Genomic DNA, 20,687 nt, shown 5'->3' with positions numbered 1-20,687 from the left:
GGGACTTTTTTGAAAACAAGTGCCTGTATCTACTATGTTTTGTATGTGTAGCAAGTATTAAAAAATATAGAAATATATATACATACTTATATATATATATATATATATATATATAGTTATATATATATATATGTATGTATAGTTATATATATATATATATATATATATATATATATATATATATATATATATATATATATATATATATATATATATACGCTACAGAATCCTGAGACCAAAATCTCAAAAGTTCAAAATACTGAAAACTCAAAATACTGAAAACACACAGGATACTAACACTTACTATATTCCAGCACAAATACATACAGAAACAAATAAAAACAAACCATATTACTCTTCTCCAAGTATGGCAAGCCCCTGCACACACACTGCTTAAATATATCAACTCCGAGATTGCACTTCACTACACTAAGTGCAATCTCGGAGTTGATATATTTAAGTAGCAGGGGGTGTGGGGAGTGCAGGGGGGCTTGCCCCCCTTTTTGTACTTGGAGAAGAGTAATATGGTTTGTGTTTTATTTGTTTCTGTATGTACCTGTGCTGGAATATAATAAGTCTTGATATCCTGTGTGTTTTCAGTATTATGAGATTCAGTATTTTGAGTTTTCAGTATTTTCAACTTTCGAGATTTTGGTCACAAGGTTTTGGGCTTTCGGGATTCTGTAGTGCTCGTGTGTGTGTGTGTGTGTGTGTGTGTGTGTGTGTGTGTGTGTGTGTGTGTGTGTGTGTGTGTGTGTGTGTATATATATATATATATATATAGTTATATGTAAACATATATATATATATATATATATATGTGTTTATATAAATAAAGAGACATGGATTATAGTGACAAAGTGAGTTTTACCTTTACCACATAACTTTAAATGTTCTAAAAGTTTGCTAGTGATCCTAAAATAAAAGTTTGGTTGTTTACTGCAAAGCAGCAGTATTTGAGACAGTCAAAAGCTTTATCTCATTTCATTTCGTGAACAATACTGTACCAATCAATAAGCACTGTATTTGTTCCTATAGGATTTAAAGGGCTCTGAGGGTCATATTACGTGTAACATAATTTCTTTTTAGTCAAAAGTAAAGATTGTTTCAGAAATATATTAATCTGTAGATCTGATAAAATGAACTGAATGTCTTGTTACGTTATTAAAAAAGAACTTAAACAATAATATCAACATTTGCGTCACAGCACTGAACGGGTTTATGGCAGCTAAACAATACTGTACAACAGTTTATTGATTTGGATTTTTAAAGGATTAATTCTATTGAGGTCCATTTTCATCTAATTAAAATGTTTTATCTTCTTTAGATATTTGAAGTGTATAATTTAATGTTATAATGCAGGCACTGTGGCAAACAGCAGTAGAACATTTTGCACAAAACATACCCGGGAGGTTATATGTAGTCAGTGAAAGGCTATAGATGGCAATGCCTATTTTGAACTCTTGAGTTAACGCTGATTAATACTGTTGGTGAAAGGGATTACTTTTTTCCCTGCAAATGGAGTAGTTACCATTTTTTTTCCTTTTTTTGAAATCATGGGCCATATATACATTTCTGAGTAGTGAAAAAAGCACACCAAGTTTACAGCCGCATCACTGCAAGTTTCAGATAATTATTTACTTCAGCTTTGCAACATTAAATGTACTCATAGGTTTAATTAAACAGTTATCTACGCACTACATTTTGAGATTTAAGACAATATGATTGATTATACAGAAGGAATAGACAAACCTTTTGAAAGCCATGATAAAGTGCTACAGTTGCCACTTGTGGTTTGTGAGGCAGTGGTTTGATAGCCTTTCTTTGGGGTGTCAACTACACGTCTAACACTGCAAAATACTGACTGTTCTGACCATGAGACAAACGAGGAAGAGAAACTTGAGAGAGACCAGGGTTGGGGTGGTGATTTCAAAATCATGAAGAAAACACGTGTAACCCATGTTATAACACTAACAGGCCAGAGAGGATAGTTTCCTGAAGATAGGGTATATTTATGGCATGGAAGAGTATGATAAAGCTTTATACAGCAGACTGTATTAAAACATATTAAATGCACAAGTAAAAATGGTATGCATTGCCATCACATTACCATACTACTGACCTAATTCATTTCAGAATATTGACCAAGTAAGAAGGCTGGTACACTTTATACATGTCAACAGGTATATTATTGGTGAGTCACTGGGAATAAACAACAGAAAAAGAATGAAAACATACACTGCTCTTTTATGGCACTCTTAACTGTAAACAAAAGTGGGCAGACATTAACATCAACAATACTTGCTGTGCTGGTGATGGTAATCATAATGATGGTGCTGGTGCAAATGCATGCATGGTGAAAAGGTGTGGTGGAGGGTGAGAGTGCCATTCTTGTTTAAGGCCTCTTTAAATCTTAGACACTTCTTTACTTCTACTGTTCACTGCAGAATGCAGAAGCGTTTTAGTCTGAAACTCTGGCATAACTGCATAACCTAATCTTAAAGAGATGGGAAAATCTGGAAGTTCAAGTAAGTTAAAATTACTTAAATGTTAGCTGAATATTTACTATGAACTGGTGTGCTGTTTGTTTGTTGTCTTGATTCTGCATGTCTGCACAGCCTGTTTGATGTGTCACCATTTGTATGCAGGCTGCTTACTCCAGCTGCATGTCCTGCATGACTACAGATGCAGCATCAGCACAGAAATGCATTCATTTGCAGCCTTTGCTGTGCTGCATAGTCTAGTTCTGGTAAATAATTACTCATCCTTTTCCATTGTTGGCAGCATCACTTTTGAAGACAGCGGAGACAAGCCTGTTGGAGAGCTGCCTGATCCAAACTCATTTCTTGGAGCTTCAGAAACTGGAGATGGAACTAATATATTTCAGAGAGTTGAGGAAAAGCTGGAATACCAAAGCTATGACTATCCCCAAGAAATTTCAGAAAAAGGTGATGTAAGTACAGGGCTGCAAGTGCCTTTACCAGTAAATATAACTAAGGAAAGTGAAGTTTGTTTCACAGAAGATATTCCAGAAACATCTGAAGCCAGGAGTCCTGAAACTAATGCAGTTTTAAGTCCACTTTCTGTTGTCACACCGTCTTCTGTTAGTGAGAGCCAGGTTAGTAGAGCCAAGAACATATATTTAGATGACATGGGCTTGGAAGATGGGCACTCATTCCTTTTGCCTTGTAAGAAAACAGACAAAGACAGTCCTCTCAGTGTAAATGGACAAACCAGTGACAATAAAGATTTAGGAGCCACCACAAATGCTGCTGACTTGGAAAAAGACATTCTACAGACAGCTGCAAGAGTGACACATGCTTTAGATCTGACTCATCAGCTGCCTGGTGAGGTCGCACCAAATATTACAATTCCACACCAAGGCAGTGAGGAAAGAGCTCAAATTACAATTCTGAAGAGTGAAGATATTTCTACATTATTAGGTCAAGGACAGAAAGGAGAATCTGTAAGTGGAGAGATTATAGAACAGGTACATGAATTAAAGATACCATTAACTGACAATGAAGATCATTTCCTAAGTTGTACAAAAACAGGGGGAAAACAAAATGAGAAACATGAAGCAGAAGCTTTTATGTCCAGCGAGCCTCAGCTTATTGATGAGACCAAGCTGATAAGCAGTGAAAATAGAGTTGAAGAACAAAATCTAGAAGGAATGTGCAACAGAGAAGCTGACTTTGTAAAGTCAGATGTAATGGTTAGCCTGGAATGTCATTTGCAAGAACCAGCAATGCAGGACCAGTCTGGGCCTCAGCTAACTGATGCATCTGATCAGGTAAGCAGTAAAAGTATAATAGTGGAAGAAAATCAAGATGGATGTTTTAACAGGGGAGCTTCCTTTTTAAAAGCGGAAGTAACTGCAAGTCTGGAAAATCATTCTCAGGAACTGGTAATGCAAGAGCAGTCACTTGTAACTCGGAATACTGAACCCACTGAAATATTGCCCATGGTACAGAATGAAGAGATGGAATACAACACAAGTATGCATATTCCTTGCCTTGAGACTGAAGGATTGTCCAAGAAACTGGATTCTTTATTCAGTTCGGAAACTGTTAATGAACAATTCATAACAGTGGGAACTTTGTATACTGATTATCCTCACACTGCACATAGGGACAGCTGTAAAGAAATAACAGGGGATAGTGTTTTACATGAAAGAATCCAGTCAGTGCCTGATAGACTGGAAAATACTCTGCGGCCCCAAATACCAGATATGAAACATTTTTCTGATGTGGTTGTATGTGAAGAGATTCCACCGGATCATATTGTTGAAGAGCAGCTTAGAAACCTGAATTTAAGAGAGATCTCTTTAGAAGTAAGCAAAGAACTTGAAGAGAAGAGTGAACCAGGGGTTTCTCAGCTTTACCATAATGGAAGTGATGAAGCTGTATTCAAGCCTATCGATGATGCTTTGAAAGCAAGCAAAAACCATGCTTGCTTACAAGATGCTGCTGAAACTAAAAGCATTTCTAGCACAGATGTTGCAGATGTAGTTTGTAGTAGTCCTAACAATGCAAAACAAGATGAATTGAGCAAAGAAAATGTTCTGTCAGACAATAATGCTTACAGTTTGCCAACAGTCTTAGAAACTGCAGGAAAAAATGATTATTCATCTTCTAAGAATTTTGAAGCAGTAGCAAAAAGTAATTGTATCCTGCCTGAAGATACTGACATTGGTATAGCACATAAGGATGAAAGTTTTGTAGTTAAAGAAAATACAGAAGGAACGCAGGACATGAACATTTTTCAAGAAGTATCTGATTTTGGAAGTAGGTGCCAGGAAATTCCTAAAGTACCAAAGGAAGAAGAGACCGAGGGCAGCTCTAACATATGTCCACATGTGCAAGATATATTGCCTGTCAAACTTAAAGGGGATTGTGTAACAAAGGGAAAAGAAGGAGGAGACTTGCTATCTGAAAGTGAAAATGAAGATGAGTATTTTGAAGCCAGTCATGTACACAATATAATCTTTGAAGGCAGCGCAGGTACTACAGCGGACCTTTTCGCAGAAGGCATTCCATCTCCTATGACCTCAGATCAAGTTGCTGTCATTCAGCATCAAAAGGTAACTGTGCAGATGACTGACCCTTCATCTGAGCTTTGCAAGGAAAATGGCCATTCGGAAAAAATTGACAGTGGGACAGTAAGCAAAGAAAAAACAGTGCTGGACCCACGTGACTCAACACTGGCATCTATGTCTTCCTTGCAGACTGACTTTTCAGATGATGTAGAACACAAAGACAATAGCATAAGTAATCATCTGGAACCAGATATAACCCAGACTGTTGGCTGGCCAGTGGCTATTTGTGATGAACATGTGTTGTCAGAATCTTTTGCAGATACTGTAACAGACAATCAAACTGCAGATGTAATTCAAACACAACAAGTCCTAGAGGATCAAAAAGAGCAATCTATTAATAAAGAACTAAGTCAAAGTGAAGATGAAGATATCAGAATTTTGACACTCCATGACAACAACAGTCCATTCACTACAGAATCTGCTCAGCTTGTTCCAAGTCCAGCCATTGAAGTAAAGGGGGCACAGTTTAGTTCTGTTATAGATAGAGAACAACAGATACATTCTAGTTTGGCAAGCAATAGCAGTATTATTCATGAAGATGTTTTACAAGAAATGACAGTTAATGATTCTGAATGTGCCACAATTTCCAGTGTTTTGGAACATCATGAAATATTAGAAATTCCTGTGAAATCAGATGACGTGAAATACCAAACTGACCAAATGAAGGAATGCCACAATGAAACAGCCAGTGAAATGTCTCAAGATAGTTTAAACACTCACACCAAATTTCAGGTACTGGATTTACCTTTTGTAAGTAGTAGTAGAGATACCAGCAGCAGCATGTCATTTAGTGAAAGCTTGCTTAATGATGAGGGCAAACAAAAAGAGCAGACCAGCACTGAAGAAATGCCTCAAATCACTACTGAAGTCAGCACTGTGGATTTGCCGAAGAATTTTTTCTCTGATGCTGCAGGTGCAAAGGTACAGCAAGGTGTAGCAAACTTGCTGAACAAAACTGCATTTAATATCAGCAGAGAGCAACAGGAAGCAAGTGAGCGAGTAGCAGTGGTTGATGTTGACAATGCAGTACATCCTGCTCATGATGTTGCAGATGAGCATAACCATCATGGAGAATCAGCTATAGATGTGTGTAATCAACATGGAGAATTAGCTGTAGATGTGTATAACCTACATGAAGAATCAGCTGTAGATGTGCATAATCAATATGACAAATCAGCTGTAGATGTGCATAACCAACATGAAGAATCAGCTGTAGATGTGCATAACCATCATGGAGAATCAGCTGTAGATGTGTGTAAGCAACATGGAGAATTAGCTGTAGATGTGTATAACCATCATGGAGAATCAGCTGTAGATGTGTGTAAGCAACATGGAGAATTAGCTGTAGAAGTGTATAACCAACATGAAGAATCAGCTGTAGATGTGCATAATCAGTATGAAGAATCAGCTGTAGATGTGCATAATCAATATGAAGAATCAGCTGTAGATGTGCATAACCAACATGAAGAATCAGCTGTAGAAGTGTATAAGCAACATGAAGAATCAGCTGTAGATGTGCATAACCAACATGAAGAATCAGCTGTAGATGTGCATAACCAACACGAAGAATCAGCTGTAGATGTGCATAACCAACACGAAGAATCAGCTGTGCCAATAAAAGTAAATATTTTCTCAAATGATGAGGCTCCCCTTGTTAAAAAAGCTGATCTTTCTGAAAACAATGAGCTTTACTTTGAGAAATCCACAATGCAGCCTCATTTTAATGCCATTACTGCTGATTATGAGTTACCAAAACTGACAGCTGATGATAGTGGTAGAGAAGCCTGTAGAATTGAAAGTATACACAATCTTCCTGAAAATAATACAGGTATTCAGCTTGATAAACCACTTACTCAAGAAATACCAGAACTTCCTGAAGGAAGTAACGTAGACCTCAGTACAATAAGTGCTACCTTCATTACAACAGGTTTAACTGAAAATGACATACCAAATAATTTGGATAGTGATACAGAGTTACAAAAAGCAGACAGCTGCACACCTCACAATGACAGCATTGAGAACAAAGATTTATTTACATTTAGCTGTGATATGAAACAAGTGGAAGTTTATAAAGAGCAAGCAGAAAAGGTGGATGAAATAAAAATTAATGATCATTCAGAATATCTGTCAGATGTAAGTCAAAATAGGGAAGACCTGATTTCAGGCAATGGTAATCAACAAGAAACATACTGCAGCTCTGATACCACATCAGTTCCTCAAGACAAAGAGAAGGGCGTACTGCCAAAAAGTGACATTGATAAGACATCAAATCAACATGAAGAAACATCTGGTTCACAGATTATTACAAAAACTAGTGACCTGGATGAGAATTATTTGGGCCAAAACACAGACACTGAGCAGCCTGAAGCAAACAAAGCTGAAGATGATGAAGTTGTAAAACTGCAGATGGTTGACAGAATGAAATCTGACTTGGACAGTTCTGGAGAACTTATGGTATTACAAGGTGAATCTGAAGGTGTACATAGCAGCATTAAAAATCAGAATGAAGATGTTATTGGTAGTGCATGCCTGTCGCTGGAAAGTGTTACAGAAAATTATTTAGAGACTGAATCTTCAGACAGTATTGCAGCATTTCAGCATGCAGACTCCATAAAGCCCCCAGAGAATAGCTTTGATACAAGTCAGGACCATACAGTTGAAGAGTTGAATTCAGAAGATGTGAAAGAGAAAGAGATGGAAAACAAGATGGTTAATAACAGTGACGTAATCAACATCAAAGAAAATGTGTATCTCCTACCAGATGTTGAAATGAATCTCTCCAGCCCTGCTATTCCAATTAAGTGTCAGGATAATGAAAGGGATGAGACTTGTAATGACATTCAGGTTAAAGACACTTATACCTCTGCTGCTGATGAACCTGCCGAATTACATAACCTGAGACAACGTTCCATCTCTGATTTAATCCAAAAGGACGATGAATCACAAGGAAGCACAACTGATGAATGTGGAAAAATACAACAGACTAAAGCTGAACTAGAGTTATATGAACCAGATAATTACAGTTTACAGTTGAAGCCAGAAGATGTAGCATCACTAAAATATGAAGAGAAATTACAGCTGCCTTGTTTTGCTACAGCTTTAGAATCTGGAATAACAATTACTGATCAGCACACTATCAGTGATGAGGATTCAGGAAATTTGGGTATTCTGAGTAGTAATTCTACAGGAACGCTAGGAGCACAGCAGTTTCATGAGGACTTAACTGAATTAACCATGGGAAATGAATGTCAGAAAATGGTTGACACTGTCATCAGTGTAACAACGGAAAGTGAAACAAGACCTTTTGACTTAGTTACTGAGACTGTAGACACTGCAGTACTACTAGCCTCAGGCTCTGTGGATGAAGATACTGTTGGTATGAAAGAATTTTTGAGGACCTTTCCTCATCCTGAGGAATCTGCTGTGGAAGACAATACTTTAAAAAGAAGTTCCGAATTTCATAAGCCGAGTGTTGACTCATGGGTTAGCAATGACATCACATCAGAAAAGGACTCCTTACAATTAAGTTACTCTAATGAGACTAAAGAAAAAAATGAAACTGAAAATAAAGCTGTGAATCTTGAAGATAACTCAGAAAGCCTTTGTATTGTGGGAGAAACAATGTCCAGCACAGCACAACTTACGCCCTATCTTGCTACTGCAGCTGATGAGGAGTTTCCCAGAGTGATCCCTGATAAGGAAACTGCGAGTAATTTGTCTGCTTCTGACATTAATGCACTGCAGAATAGTAGCCCAGAAGCCACAGCTATATTTCCAGAGGAAGCAGAGTTACCACTGCCAAAAGACGGTTTACTAGAAATTAACTACCGTAGTTGCACAGTAGAAGTTGAAACAAGTGATGGAAATACCACAGAAAACAACACGCTGGCACTTGGAAATCTAGAGCAAATTCTTCACCCTGCAACTACTTGTGAAAGCAGTGTTTGTAGCTTGCAAAATAACCTGTCTGTGAAAGAAGATCACCTTACAGTTGATTCTAGCAAGGCCATCAACATTTTAAATGAAACAACAAAACAAAAAGAGGCGGATGAATACAGCCAATTTGAGGGCTCTGTCCCTGAGGTTTTAGATGATCTAACTGGTGAACAAAAAGCTGGCTTCTTACAGTCTGACATAACTTCAGAAACGGAGATTTTAGAAGTGCTGCCAGCCAGCAGTGGCCAGCATGAAGATTCACCTAATTCACATGAACTGATCAACAAAGAAACATTTTTTCAAGGTGAAGAACAACTATATGCTGGACAGCAGGAAAATGAAAATCAGCAGGCACTATCATCAGTAGGCCATTGTCAAGAGAGCAGCACCTTGGAGAAGACAAATGTTTTTATGAGATCAGAATCTACTCTAGTCACCCTAAGTGAAGACAAGCAAATTCAAAATACAGAAGCAAAAAGCTCTCTCACAGAAGAAGAAAAGAAGACCTTTACAATGTCTTCCTCTTTTGATGAAATAAATTTAAAAGTATCCAAAACTGCCGAGGAGCAGCCATCAGTTCAAGGGTCTGTCCGAGATGGATTAACATCTGAAAGGTACCACATTTTAAAATTAAGTTAATATTTTTCTCAAAAAAAGTGTTTGTGATAAAAGTATAGTATACTAGTTATAACACAGAACCTAGATGATGACGGATTTTTTCTTAATTAAATGTATTCTTACAGAAGAGAGTTACAGTGTCTTGTATCGTGCACGTTTGAAATGGTTTCATAACATTTCAATATTTTTAATTCAGAACCCTTTTGGGTTTATGCACAACAGTACAAGTACTCTTTTTTTTTAACAGTATGAGTTTTCTTTTTCAAATCCCCCATAATGTTTTGCTGTTTTCAGACATAATGCAATAGTCCTCGATTGTGCACATGTTGAAGTATAACTAGTGTGATATACATATGGTCACACACCATAGGCACAATGCACAGAAGTGTGTGTGTATATCTATCCATATGTGTGTGTATGTGTCTGTTTGTGCATAAATTTTATATATATACATATGGAAACAGATGATCCACTGTGGCGACCCCTAACGGGAACAGACGAAAGAAGATGATGACATATATTCACACACATATATATATATATATATATATATATGTATATATATATATATGTAGGCATATGTCTGTATATATATATATATATATATATATATATATATATATATATATATATATGTGTGTGTGTGTGTGTGTATACATGTATAATATGTCTGTAGGTTCATAGGTGTTTACTTGGCTAACCACCACAAGGGCTAACCCTTAAGCCTAGCCATGCATCCCAAATCTCTGACAAGTTCTGATACCCTTGATAAGTGTAAGCATGGGCCTGGGAGATGAACCATTTACAGGTTACCTGTGTCCATTAGAGATATAGGTGCCAAACCAGGGATGAATTTTCGGTTTCCCATCCAGTTGTCAAAGTTATTTGAATTGGGTTAGGGAGGAACTCTACTTCACATGGATGGGGAGCCTGTTCCATAGACAGAGTAGTCTCTGGGATACATACCCGTCTCTCCAGCAGGACCTATTTATATCACAGACAAGGTTTAAGTCTTTAGAACAGGCAATTCTGGCGCTGTTCGTTTTTTGGATATGAAGAAGGTCCATCAGTGCGGGGTCTGACAATGCCCTGTATGCCAGGCATAGTTATCCCCTCAAAAGCCTGTAGGAGACAGAATACAGGGGTAGGGCCTTGAGGCAGTCTGCTTAGGACATTTTACTTACACCCTGTATTCTTTTAGTGAGGAACCTCTGTGGATGTTTTTTGTGTGTGTGTGTGTGTGTGTGTGTGTGTGTGTGTGTGTGTGTGTGTGTGTGTGTGTGTATCTATATATATCTATATATATATATATATATATATATATATAGATAGATAAATGTAGATATATATATATAGATATAGATATATATATATATATAGATAGATATATATATATATATATATATATATATAGATAGATAAATGTAGATATATATAGATATAGATATGCACACACAGACTCAAAGAAAAATCTCTCTCTCGATATATATATATATATATATATATATATATATATATATATATATATATATATATATATATATACCTGTATATGCACACCTACACACACACATACATGCACACACACGCGCACACACACACACATATATATATATATATATATATATATATATATATATATATATAAACAACACTGCATAGTGCCCAAAGCATACATATGTACAGTAAGTAGTACCTCTGTACTAAGCTGGTAGGGGTGGCGATTTCCAGTGAGAGGTGGATACTGGGACCTTAGGCAGATAGAATAAATAAATAAACAAACAAACAAACATGCATTATAGCTGAGGAGCAAATAAAGATGGTGTCATGTGGGTATTATTACTGAGCAGTGAAATGAATCTGAAATGAAAATGGGGGATCTGCAAGCAGTTATGCAGGAGAAAGAATGTACGGTTCAGGTTATACAGAAATCAGGTCTAGTGACAGAAGGGGGTAGGATTCAGATGTTACAGAATAGTTTTTTTTTTGCAAAAGACAAATCTGAGAGGGACAGAGGTAGAGCATCAAATCCAGAGTTAGGGAGAAGGTAGAACGAGGAGATGAAAAGCATATGTCTTGAACTGTCTTTTCATTTTTGTAACATTGTGACAAGCCAATTGCAAATATCATGGAGATTATCTGTAAAAAAGAAGTTATGTACTCACTATAATGATCCACGTGAGTTGTTCATCTCACCTTCATTTTTACAGATGTGTTCGGAGCCAATCCTCGGCTCCGAGTCGGCCTACTACAAATCATGAGGTCTTCCGACAGCTCGAGGCCAAGTCCCTATCCCATGATGCACCTTGAGTTACCTCAGATCTTGTTTTCTGCATCCAACAATACCATGTGGCATTCTATCACTTTTTTTAGGGAAAACCCATAGAAAGACTGAGCAACCATAATAAAACTAGTATCTTGGTCCTCGAAAAACCCTGGAGGGGGTAGTAGGGTGGGAAGTAATAATGAAGGCGAGATGAACAACTCACATGGAACATTATGGTTAGTACATAAGTTCTGTATGTGAAGTTGTTCTATCTCACTGTTCATTCTTACAGATGGGTAGCGTCCCAAGCACCATCTTTCTTGGGTGGCTCACGGGAGTATGTTTTTCAGGACAGTAGAACCAAAGGAGGCTCTGTTCCTGAAGGCCTTATCAACTTTTAATGAGTGATAAAGGTATGAGGTCTTGACCAAGTGGCTGCTGCACAAATATTGTCTGTAGGAAGCCTAGCAGAAAAAGCAGAGGATGTGGACACTGCTCTGGTAGAATGAGTCGTAATTTTGTGTTGTAAAGGTAAATTAGCAGCTGAATAAGTGAAGGTGATGCAATCAGATAACCATTTAGATAGTGTTGTTTTTGCCACTGGCATACCTTTCCTAGAATCTGAAAAGGAATCAAAAAGTTGTTCTGATTTTCTGAACTCTGGTTCTATCCAGGTAAAATCTGAGCTGTCTATGAACATCAAGCTTGTGCAGCATATACTCTTAACTTGGTGTGTTTGGGGAAAAACACTGGTAAAGCTATTATTTGGTTAAGGTTAGCTTTAGTACAAACTTTAGGTAAAAATGAAGGATTTGTTCACAGGGACACTCTGTCAGCATGAAAAACCAAATGTGGAGATTTTATGGACAAGGCCTGTAGCTCTGATACTCTACAGGCAGATGTGATGGCTACTTCCAAGACAAAAATTTCAAATCACATGAGGAAGCTGTCTCAGAAGGTGGGAGAATAATGCATGAAAGCATAAAATTTAGGTTCCATGGGGTATAAGGGTTTTTCACTGGTGGTCTGAGGTGGAAGGTTCCTTTGAGAAAGGCTTTAGATAGCTTATGTGACATTATGTTCAATCGTTGAAAGCCAAGGTGAAAATTAGAGATGGCGGCAAGTTGTACTCGAACTGTAGTTGCCGCAGATCCTTTGTTGAAAAGCATAGTCAAAAATTCTAATATAGAGGAAATGGGGGCTTGGTATGGATCAATGTTACTGTGAGAAGCCCATATAGAAAATCTCCTCCATTTGCTAAGGTAAAACTTCCTAGTAGAGGATTTATGAGAAGATATTAAAATATGCTGCATGTTGTTTGAGAGGTTATGGAACCTGGCTATGTTTGGAATTGAGACAGCCAAGCTGTCAATTTTAGAGACTGAAGAGAGGGATGAAGAGCCCCCGACGAATGTGTGAGAAGGTCTGGAACTGGGTCCTGAATCCAAGGCTTTTTCAACAGATGAAGTCAAAGGAAGAGGAACCAAATCTGACGAGGCTAATGAGGGGCTATTAGAATGATGGGCCTTCCCAGGGCTTTTGCTTTCTGTAATACTTTGGGTATCAAGGGCAACAAAATTGTCCTGCTCAGTTTGTCTGCAATCACATTGGATTTCCCCGGGATGCGCATTGCTATCAGAAAGCGCTGGATGGATATAGCCCACTGACATACTCTTAGGGCCTCACGATAAAGGGGATAGGACCTGGTTTCTCCTTGTTTGTTCAAGTACCAGACCACTGACATGTTGTCCATCTGAATCGCAATTGTCCCCAGAGGGAGAGAGTCCTGGAAGTACTGCAATGCCAAAAGTACCACTCTCATCTCCAGGACATTGATATGCAGATGTGTCTCTTGTTCGGTCCATGTGCCTTGGGCTGTTCTTCCCTGAAAATGCCCCCCTCCACCCTATCAGGGAAGCGTTCATGGTCACTGTGACCGATGGTGAGGGTAGGATAAAAGGATGACCTATCGTTACTTGAAGAGAGGTCAACCACCACTGAAGATCCTTTTTGCATGTGCTTGTTACAATTATGAGATGATACATTGGGAGCTCTTGATAAGACCATTGAGTGAATAGCAGCCATTGTAGAATCTGCATGTGCATGTGACCCAATGGTATTGCTATAATTGCAGCTGCCATCATGTCTAACAACTTTAGCGCTTCTGATGCTGGAGCCTTGTCTCTGGATAAGATGTTCTGGACTTGCTGAAGAAGTAGTAAAAGTCTTTCTGCTTGAAGTTTTAAAGTGGTGGTGGTGGTGGTGGTGGTGTCCAATTCTGCTCTGATAAAAACGATATGTTGTGATGGCGACAAGGCAGATTTTTCTGAATTTATGGTAATACTCAGATGATTGTAAAGAGTATGAGTGGTGTCCCTGGCTTGTATTAGCTGATGCTTGGTGGTGGCAGTGAGGAGCCAATCATCTAAGTACGGAAACACCTGGAATCCTAAACGCCTCAGGTGAGCCAAGACCACTGCCATACATTTGATGAACACTCTGGGGGCTGTAGTGAGACCAAAGGGCAGGGCTCGAAACTGGTAAAGATTGGCTCCCAGCCAGATGTGCAAATGATCCCTGGATGGTCTGGCCATTTTTATATGGTAGTATTCATCCTATAGATCTATTGAGCACATCCAATTGTCTTTCCCTAAGAAGGGAAGTATCGACTGAAGTGTGACCATCTGGAACTTCTCTTTCTTTACAGATCTGTTTACTCTGCTGAGGTCCAAAAATAGGTCTCCAGTCCCCTGTCTTTTTTGAAACTAAAAAGAATCTTGAGTAAGTTCTGGATCCTGTCTGGTCTGCTGGGACTGGTTGGATGACTCTTTTTCTTAGCAATGTTTGGACCTCTACTGTTGCTTGTTCCCTGTATCTGGGTGGAAAGTCAGGGATTTTTGTTGTCAATGGAGGGGGGAATGGTGAAGGGAATGAAATATCCTCTGGAAACTATACTTTGTACCCAATTGTCATTTGTTATTTTGAGCCAGGCGTCTGGATACAAAGATAAGCGACCCCTGACTGCCTCCAGAGCAGGACAGTTGGGACACCTTTCAGTAACGCTGGTAGGGCTTCCCAAAGAACTGGTCTTTGTCACCCTGGTATTGCAGATCTCCTCTGCCATGAGGGCGGCATCGTCCGTTATTGCCCCCTCCTTACCCCTGGAGGGGGGTTCACCATGTGTGTCCAGAAAGGCTCCTTGGGCATTTTGGAACCACATCTTTTCTCCCTTTTGACCCTTGGGGTAGGGTCTACTAGGGGTTGAAAAATGGACTCCGATGGCTGACAGAGTCTTTCCTTCCTGCTTACACCTGGTCAAAGTTTCTTTAACTTTGGGCTTGAAAAGAGATGAGCCATCAAAAGGGTTGTTGACAAAGGATGACTTAAAGGGCTCCGCAAAGGAACACAAGTGCATCCAGCAGTGCCTCCTAAGAGCAATTCCTGTACCCGCTGCCCTACTCATTCCATCAGCTGCATATGAGATGAGACACATGGACAAGTTCACATGTAATTGAGGGTAGCAAGCTGGGAGGCAACTTTGTCTGAAGCTCTTGCAGCTACCGTACCCTGAAGAGTATCTCCAAGCTCTTTTAGGAAGTCTCTTTGCAGTCTTGTAAAATGTGTGAGATAGTTCAGTGAAAAAATTGCTGAAGTGTACATGTGCTTCCCATATCTATCCATGATCCTATGATCTCTGTTAGGAGGATGGATAGAGGAAGAAGTTTCTGACATCTCCTTTTTGGTGGCTGCCGCCACCACCATGGCATCAACTGGCATTCCCTTAGTGAGAAAGGACTTATCCTGAGAGGCAGAAATAAATTTATTGGGCCTCCGAGGGACAGGCTCCATGTTGTCCAGGGACTCCCAAGCACTTTATGAGACCAGCTCCATGAGCTCAGTGAAGGATAGAGACACCCAAGAGGTGGAGGGTTAAGACCCAAAAGCCTTCAGGAGAACTGACTCATCTTCAGTAGGGTTGGTGGACTTCCAGCCACCCCGCTGCTTAAGGATTTCTAATATCTCTGCAAATGAGATATATTCAGATGGGGATCATGGGGACCCTTCTGATTCATCTAAGTCGGTATCAGATGTGAGAGACTCCTGCAGGGAGTCTAGATGCTTCCTCTTGCAAATTCTCTTCCTGGGAACTTCATCAGTGGGAACTTCTGGTGAGGTCTCGGAAGAGCATGGGCCACCCAGTGGGGCTTTTTGAGGCTCAGGGCCTCTACACTTCAAAGGGATCTGTGAGGCAGAAGGGGACACAGGTGCTTTTGGGGAGGAGGTAGTTGAATCCAAAAACACATCCCTGCAAGTAAGGCTGGTGCAAATGCAAACACAAAAGCCAGCACCATACAAAAGCCAGCACCATAAGAGTAAGTCAAACCTTCTTTATTGTGACAACACCATATAAAATCAGTCCGGTTTCAGCATCCTTGACTTCTTCAGTGATACAAACAAAAGCACAAATCGCTGTCATTTATACCCTGATACATAAATTAACATTTAAAACAACAGCAACCATTAAAGTCAAGGCTGTATTACAACACACATTTTATAGATGGTCATTAAGCCCTGGAGAAAATACCCACCAAGCCTAATGATCCAACTTTCTCTTTTTTATTTGACATTGCATGCCACCCTGATTTGTTTGTCCTGTCCCCCCAGATTTTGTCAATAATCATGAAATAAAACTTAGCTTTACTGTGTTTAAGAGTGTGTTTCTATAGGGCGTTTGATGTACGTTTATTCCAAATGTCACTTAGATCTTCAGACATATGAATACGCAGAAATCTCAAAGTCTGCCCTACATAGAAGGCAGAACATGAACATGTGGCTAAATTTATCAACCAGTCTGATCCACAATTTGCAAAGAACCCAATATCATAGACTCTGCTTGTATTTTTACTAGAAAATTGTTTTGTCTTTAGCATATGTCTACATAAGGAACAATGCCTACATGGAAATGATCCAGTCAATTTTTCCTCAGTAAAAGTGAACTGTTGTTCTATACTCCAGCCCCTACTACCCCATTTATAATGGTTAAAATAGGAACCCAACGTCCGCCCTCTCCGATATGAAAATTGGCATTTTTCTGTAAGCAGACTGGAAAGTTCTTCATTAGCCAACAAAATATTCCAAGTTTGGTTCATAGTGTCCTTAATGATATTAATATTTCTCCCGTAAGTGGTGACAAACCTGATAGTATTTTCCTCACCACACCTTTTCTCACGATATTTCAGCATTTCAGACCTATCCCAACCTGTCACCCACCTTCTAGCTGACATGATATTGCTGTGATGATATCCAATACTAAGGAATCTCTGCGTAAGATCATCCTCAAAATGCTCATAACTTTCTGCTGTAGAGCAAACTCTTTTGACCCGTAAAAATTGTGACTTTTGTATGTTCTCAATAACATGGCGTGGGTGAAGACTAGTAGCATACAACAAATTATTATATTGTGGATATTTACGAAATATCTCAGGTGACAATGTATTATCATTATTTCTAATAACTGTTACATCCAAAAAATGTATCTGTTGTGAATCCATATTGAGAGTAAATTCAATTCCCCACTTGTTTTCGTTCAGGTACTGAACAAACTCCAATAAATATGTTTCATCACCATGCCAAATTAACCAACAGTTATCAAGATATCTTCTCCAGATATCTATTTCGGGCAAAAAAATGTTATGTGCATTATCATAAATGAGCATCTCCTCCAAGTAACCCATAAACAAATTGGCATATATGGAGGCAAAAGATGCCCCCATAGCCGTTCCCTGAACCTGCCAGTAACAGTCTCCTTGAAAATACAGAACATTTTTAGTTAAAACATGTTCTGCCATGCATATTAGTAATGTGTTAAAGCCCGGTGGATAAATGTCCACTTTCGCCAACCAGTATTTAATGGCTTCTAGACCAGCCCAATGAGGATTCTGGTATATAATGCCGTCACATCTAATGTGCACAACAGCCAGTCTGTATCCAACTGAGAATATGATATAATTCTAAGAAATTCAGTCGTATCCTGAATTCTTGATCTAACTGCCCTTAATAAAGGCTGTAAATGTTGGGTCAAGAAAAAAGAGAGGGGTTCAGTAAGGGAACCAATGTCAGACACATTTGGCCTTCTCGGTGGTTTGTCCAAATTTTTATGAATTTTGGGTAACAAATAGAGAATTTGTTTTTGGGGATCATAAACTATAAATTGTTGTTTAATATATGGTGAAATCACTTCCTCATCACATGCCAACTCAAGAAATGAATCAATCGCTTTTTTAAAACAAAAAGTGGGGTCAAGTGGCATAATCATATAGTGCCTGGCATCCTTCAACTGCCTATATGCTTCCATTACATAATACTTAGTATCCATAACAATCACCGCACCACCTTTGTCAGCTGGTAAAATTACAATGTTTGTGTTATTTTTCAAATTTTTAAACGCATGCTTTTCCTCAGCTGTTAAATTCTGATTCAATATTCTGGAGTGACAATTCTTGAAGTGTAAGTCTTTGACGACTGATTCCTGAAATATCGATACAAGTCTGCCCATAGGGGCATAAAACTTGACGTTCGAAAATGAAAGTCAGTAGATCTTTGATCCCTATCCCGTGAACCAAAATACAATTTTAGGTTAAGAGTACGACAAAATGTCAAAACATCATCAACCATACTATCCTCATTAACAAATAAGCCGGGGATATATTTAAATCCTTTATTCAATAACTGTTCTCCTTCTGTTAAAATTACAGAGGAAGTATTGTGAACGTTATACACATTGTTCAACGATGTCCTAAAGTCTGTAACAGCATCTCCACATTGTCTACGCTTGTTATGCTTCCTACCTACTCTGTGTCGTTTGGACCTAAAGGGTGGTCCATACACCATTGCTTTTTAGAAATAGGGGACCCCTGAGTAAGAACTTGTTCAACATCTGTGACTAATGAATCATTCCCCGATGTACTACTATAATCTACACCAGATTTTTTAAGAATTGACCTAGGCCTTTTTCTCTTAGATCTTAGTGAATTACCACCCTCCTCGGAAAATTTTACATTTTTCCAAAAATCAAATGGTTTGCCCCATTCATAATCCTTAATATCACGATTAAATTTCTTAATCTTTTTATTTCTGAGAGATTTTTCTAATGTTAATAAATCCCTGGTGAGCTTAGTAAGACATACCTAATATTGGGTTTGCCCCTCATACAATTTGAGTTTGTCACAGATATGCTGCACATCTACACAATTGTTATCTATCATACGCTCATAATATGATGACAAAATATTAACAAATGTCATTGATGCATCTTGCTGTGCTTGAGCCCACTCTTGGGTCAATGTATCATCGGCCATACTAACATAGGGTAATATCAAAACTCTTAAACCCCTTGGTGTAATGTTCTTAGCCTGATAGGCTTTGAATAACTTCAAATGCCAAACATTAGTACGTAAGGTAGTTATACTTCTGGTTAGCTTACCAAATAATTCTGTACAATGATCAACCAAATTCTGAACACCTGTATCGCCTTTTTGCTCCACGGGTTTTGTTAACCCAAAGGCATGAAAATCATGCTTGTCCACAGACAGACCCTGTAAGATGGTAACCAGATCCATCTCAAAAACAGCTCAAATTCAGTTTTCAAATAAACACTCCGTCCTACTTAGGTGTGGATTCTCCCAATACTGAACACTTTCAAACAATTATACTATGCACAATATATCAAAATGTATCACAAATAAATATTTGCTCATATAACATCTGTTCTATATGAAGGGGATCTAGACTGAGGTAAATTAGCACATATTAATTGACTATTGTTTGATTTACCATTTTTCAACAATACACAAAACAGTTGTTTGTATTAAAACACTCAGCAGACTCTCCCATCCAAGTTAGACAGTAGCTATATTGTCAGTATGTTAAACAAAATGCTACAGCTGGTATATAGAGTCCAAAATAATCAACAGGTAATAAGGGTCCAAGATATTTCACTTCATATTTCAGTTCCAAGCCCAAAAAGGCATCACGACCCCGTCAAGGCCCAAAATCGCGAGTGTATTGAGTAGAAAGAAGATCCTACAGTTGGTATATGGTGTCCAAAACAATCACTAAATAATAATCCAAACTTGTATTTCACTGGGATATATCAATTCCAAACTCAAATATACATTGCGACCTCGTCCTCTTCACAAGGCCCAAAATCAACAGTTTATATGTCGACTTATATGTATTTTACCACAAAGTTCAAAATTTACTGGTACAGTCATAAGCTTCCATCACAGCCATATTCATAACAAACGTTGTATGTTGCCAACCAGTAATGGCTCAAAAAGTGTCCAAACACAGAAAGAATAGAGCAGCAGTTCCAAACAATAGTGAAACAACCGTATATATTTCCAAATGTGCTGTAATTAGTTGGCGCAACCACCAACCTTAAAGAATGTTCCCCATCACACTGAGCGTTGTATGCTGAACATCCAAAACCCTTTTGGTCCAATGTTATTGTTCATGAATTGGACAATAAATGATAGCATGTTAGCCACCCAAATTACCGATCCATTAATTTCACCTTCCATAGGTACGGCAATAAACGCTGAAACATCGCCAACCCATGTACTTCCACCAACAGTTGCTTCTCACATCGGCAACAGGGGAATAGTACCCAAATAAATAGTACAGTGATATCCATGCCCTAATGTTCACTCCTCCATTATTTAACACAATCCATTATAAGATTTAACCCAGAGGGCAGACAGCCAAACA

General features: G+C 38.5%; 2 protein-coding genes across 2 annotated transcripts in view; both read left to right on the top strand.

Annotated features, from left to right (window-relative positions):
• Positions 1-6,716, top strand: part of LOC122788659 — a 605,513-nt gene extending 598,797 nt beyond the window's left edge. Inside the window, exons 7-8 of the mRNA XM_044055555.1 lie at positions 2,785-6,607; positions 6,699-6,716. Of these exons, the coding sequence (XP_043911490.1) occupies positions 2,785-6,607; positions 6,699-6,716 (3,841 nt within the window). The remainder of the gene's footprint in view (positions 1-2,784; positions 6,608-6,698) is intronic.
• Positions 6,475-20,687, top strand: part of TACC2 (transforming acidic coiled-coil containing protein 2) — a gene marked incomplete in the record, with an annotated part of 1,481,681 nt that continues 1,467,468 nt past the window's right edge. Inside the window, 1 exon segment of the mRNA XM_044056051.1 lies at positions 6,475-9,648. Within this exon segment, the coding sequence (XP_043911986.1) occupies positions 6,806-9,648 (2,843 nt within the window).

Source organism: Protopterus annectens, chromosome 14.part0, assembly GCF_019279795.1.
Source record: "Protopterus annectens isolate FY-2018-M chromosome 14.part0, PAN1.0, whole genome shotgun sequence".
Lineage (NCBI taxonomy): Eukaryota > Metazoa > Chordata > Ceratodontiformes > Protopteridae > Protopterus > Protopterus annectens.
This window is presented reverse-complemented; position numbering and strand designations above follow the sequence as displayed.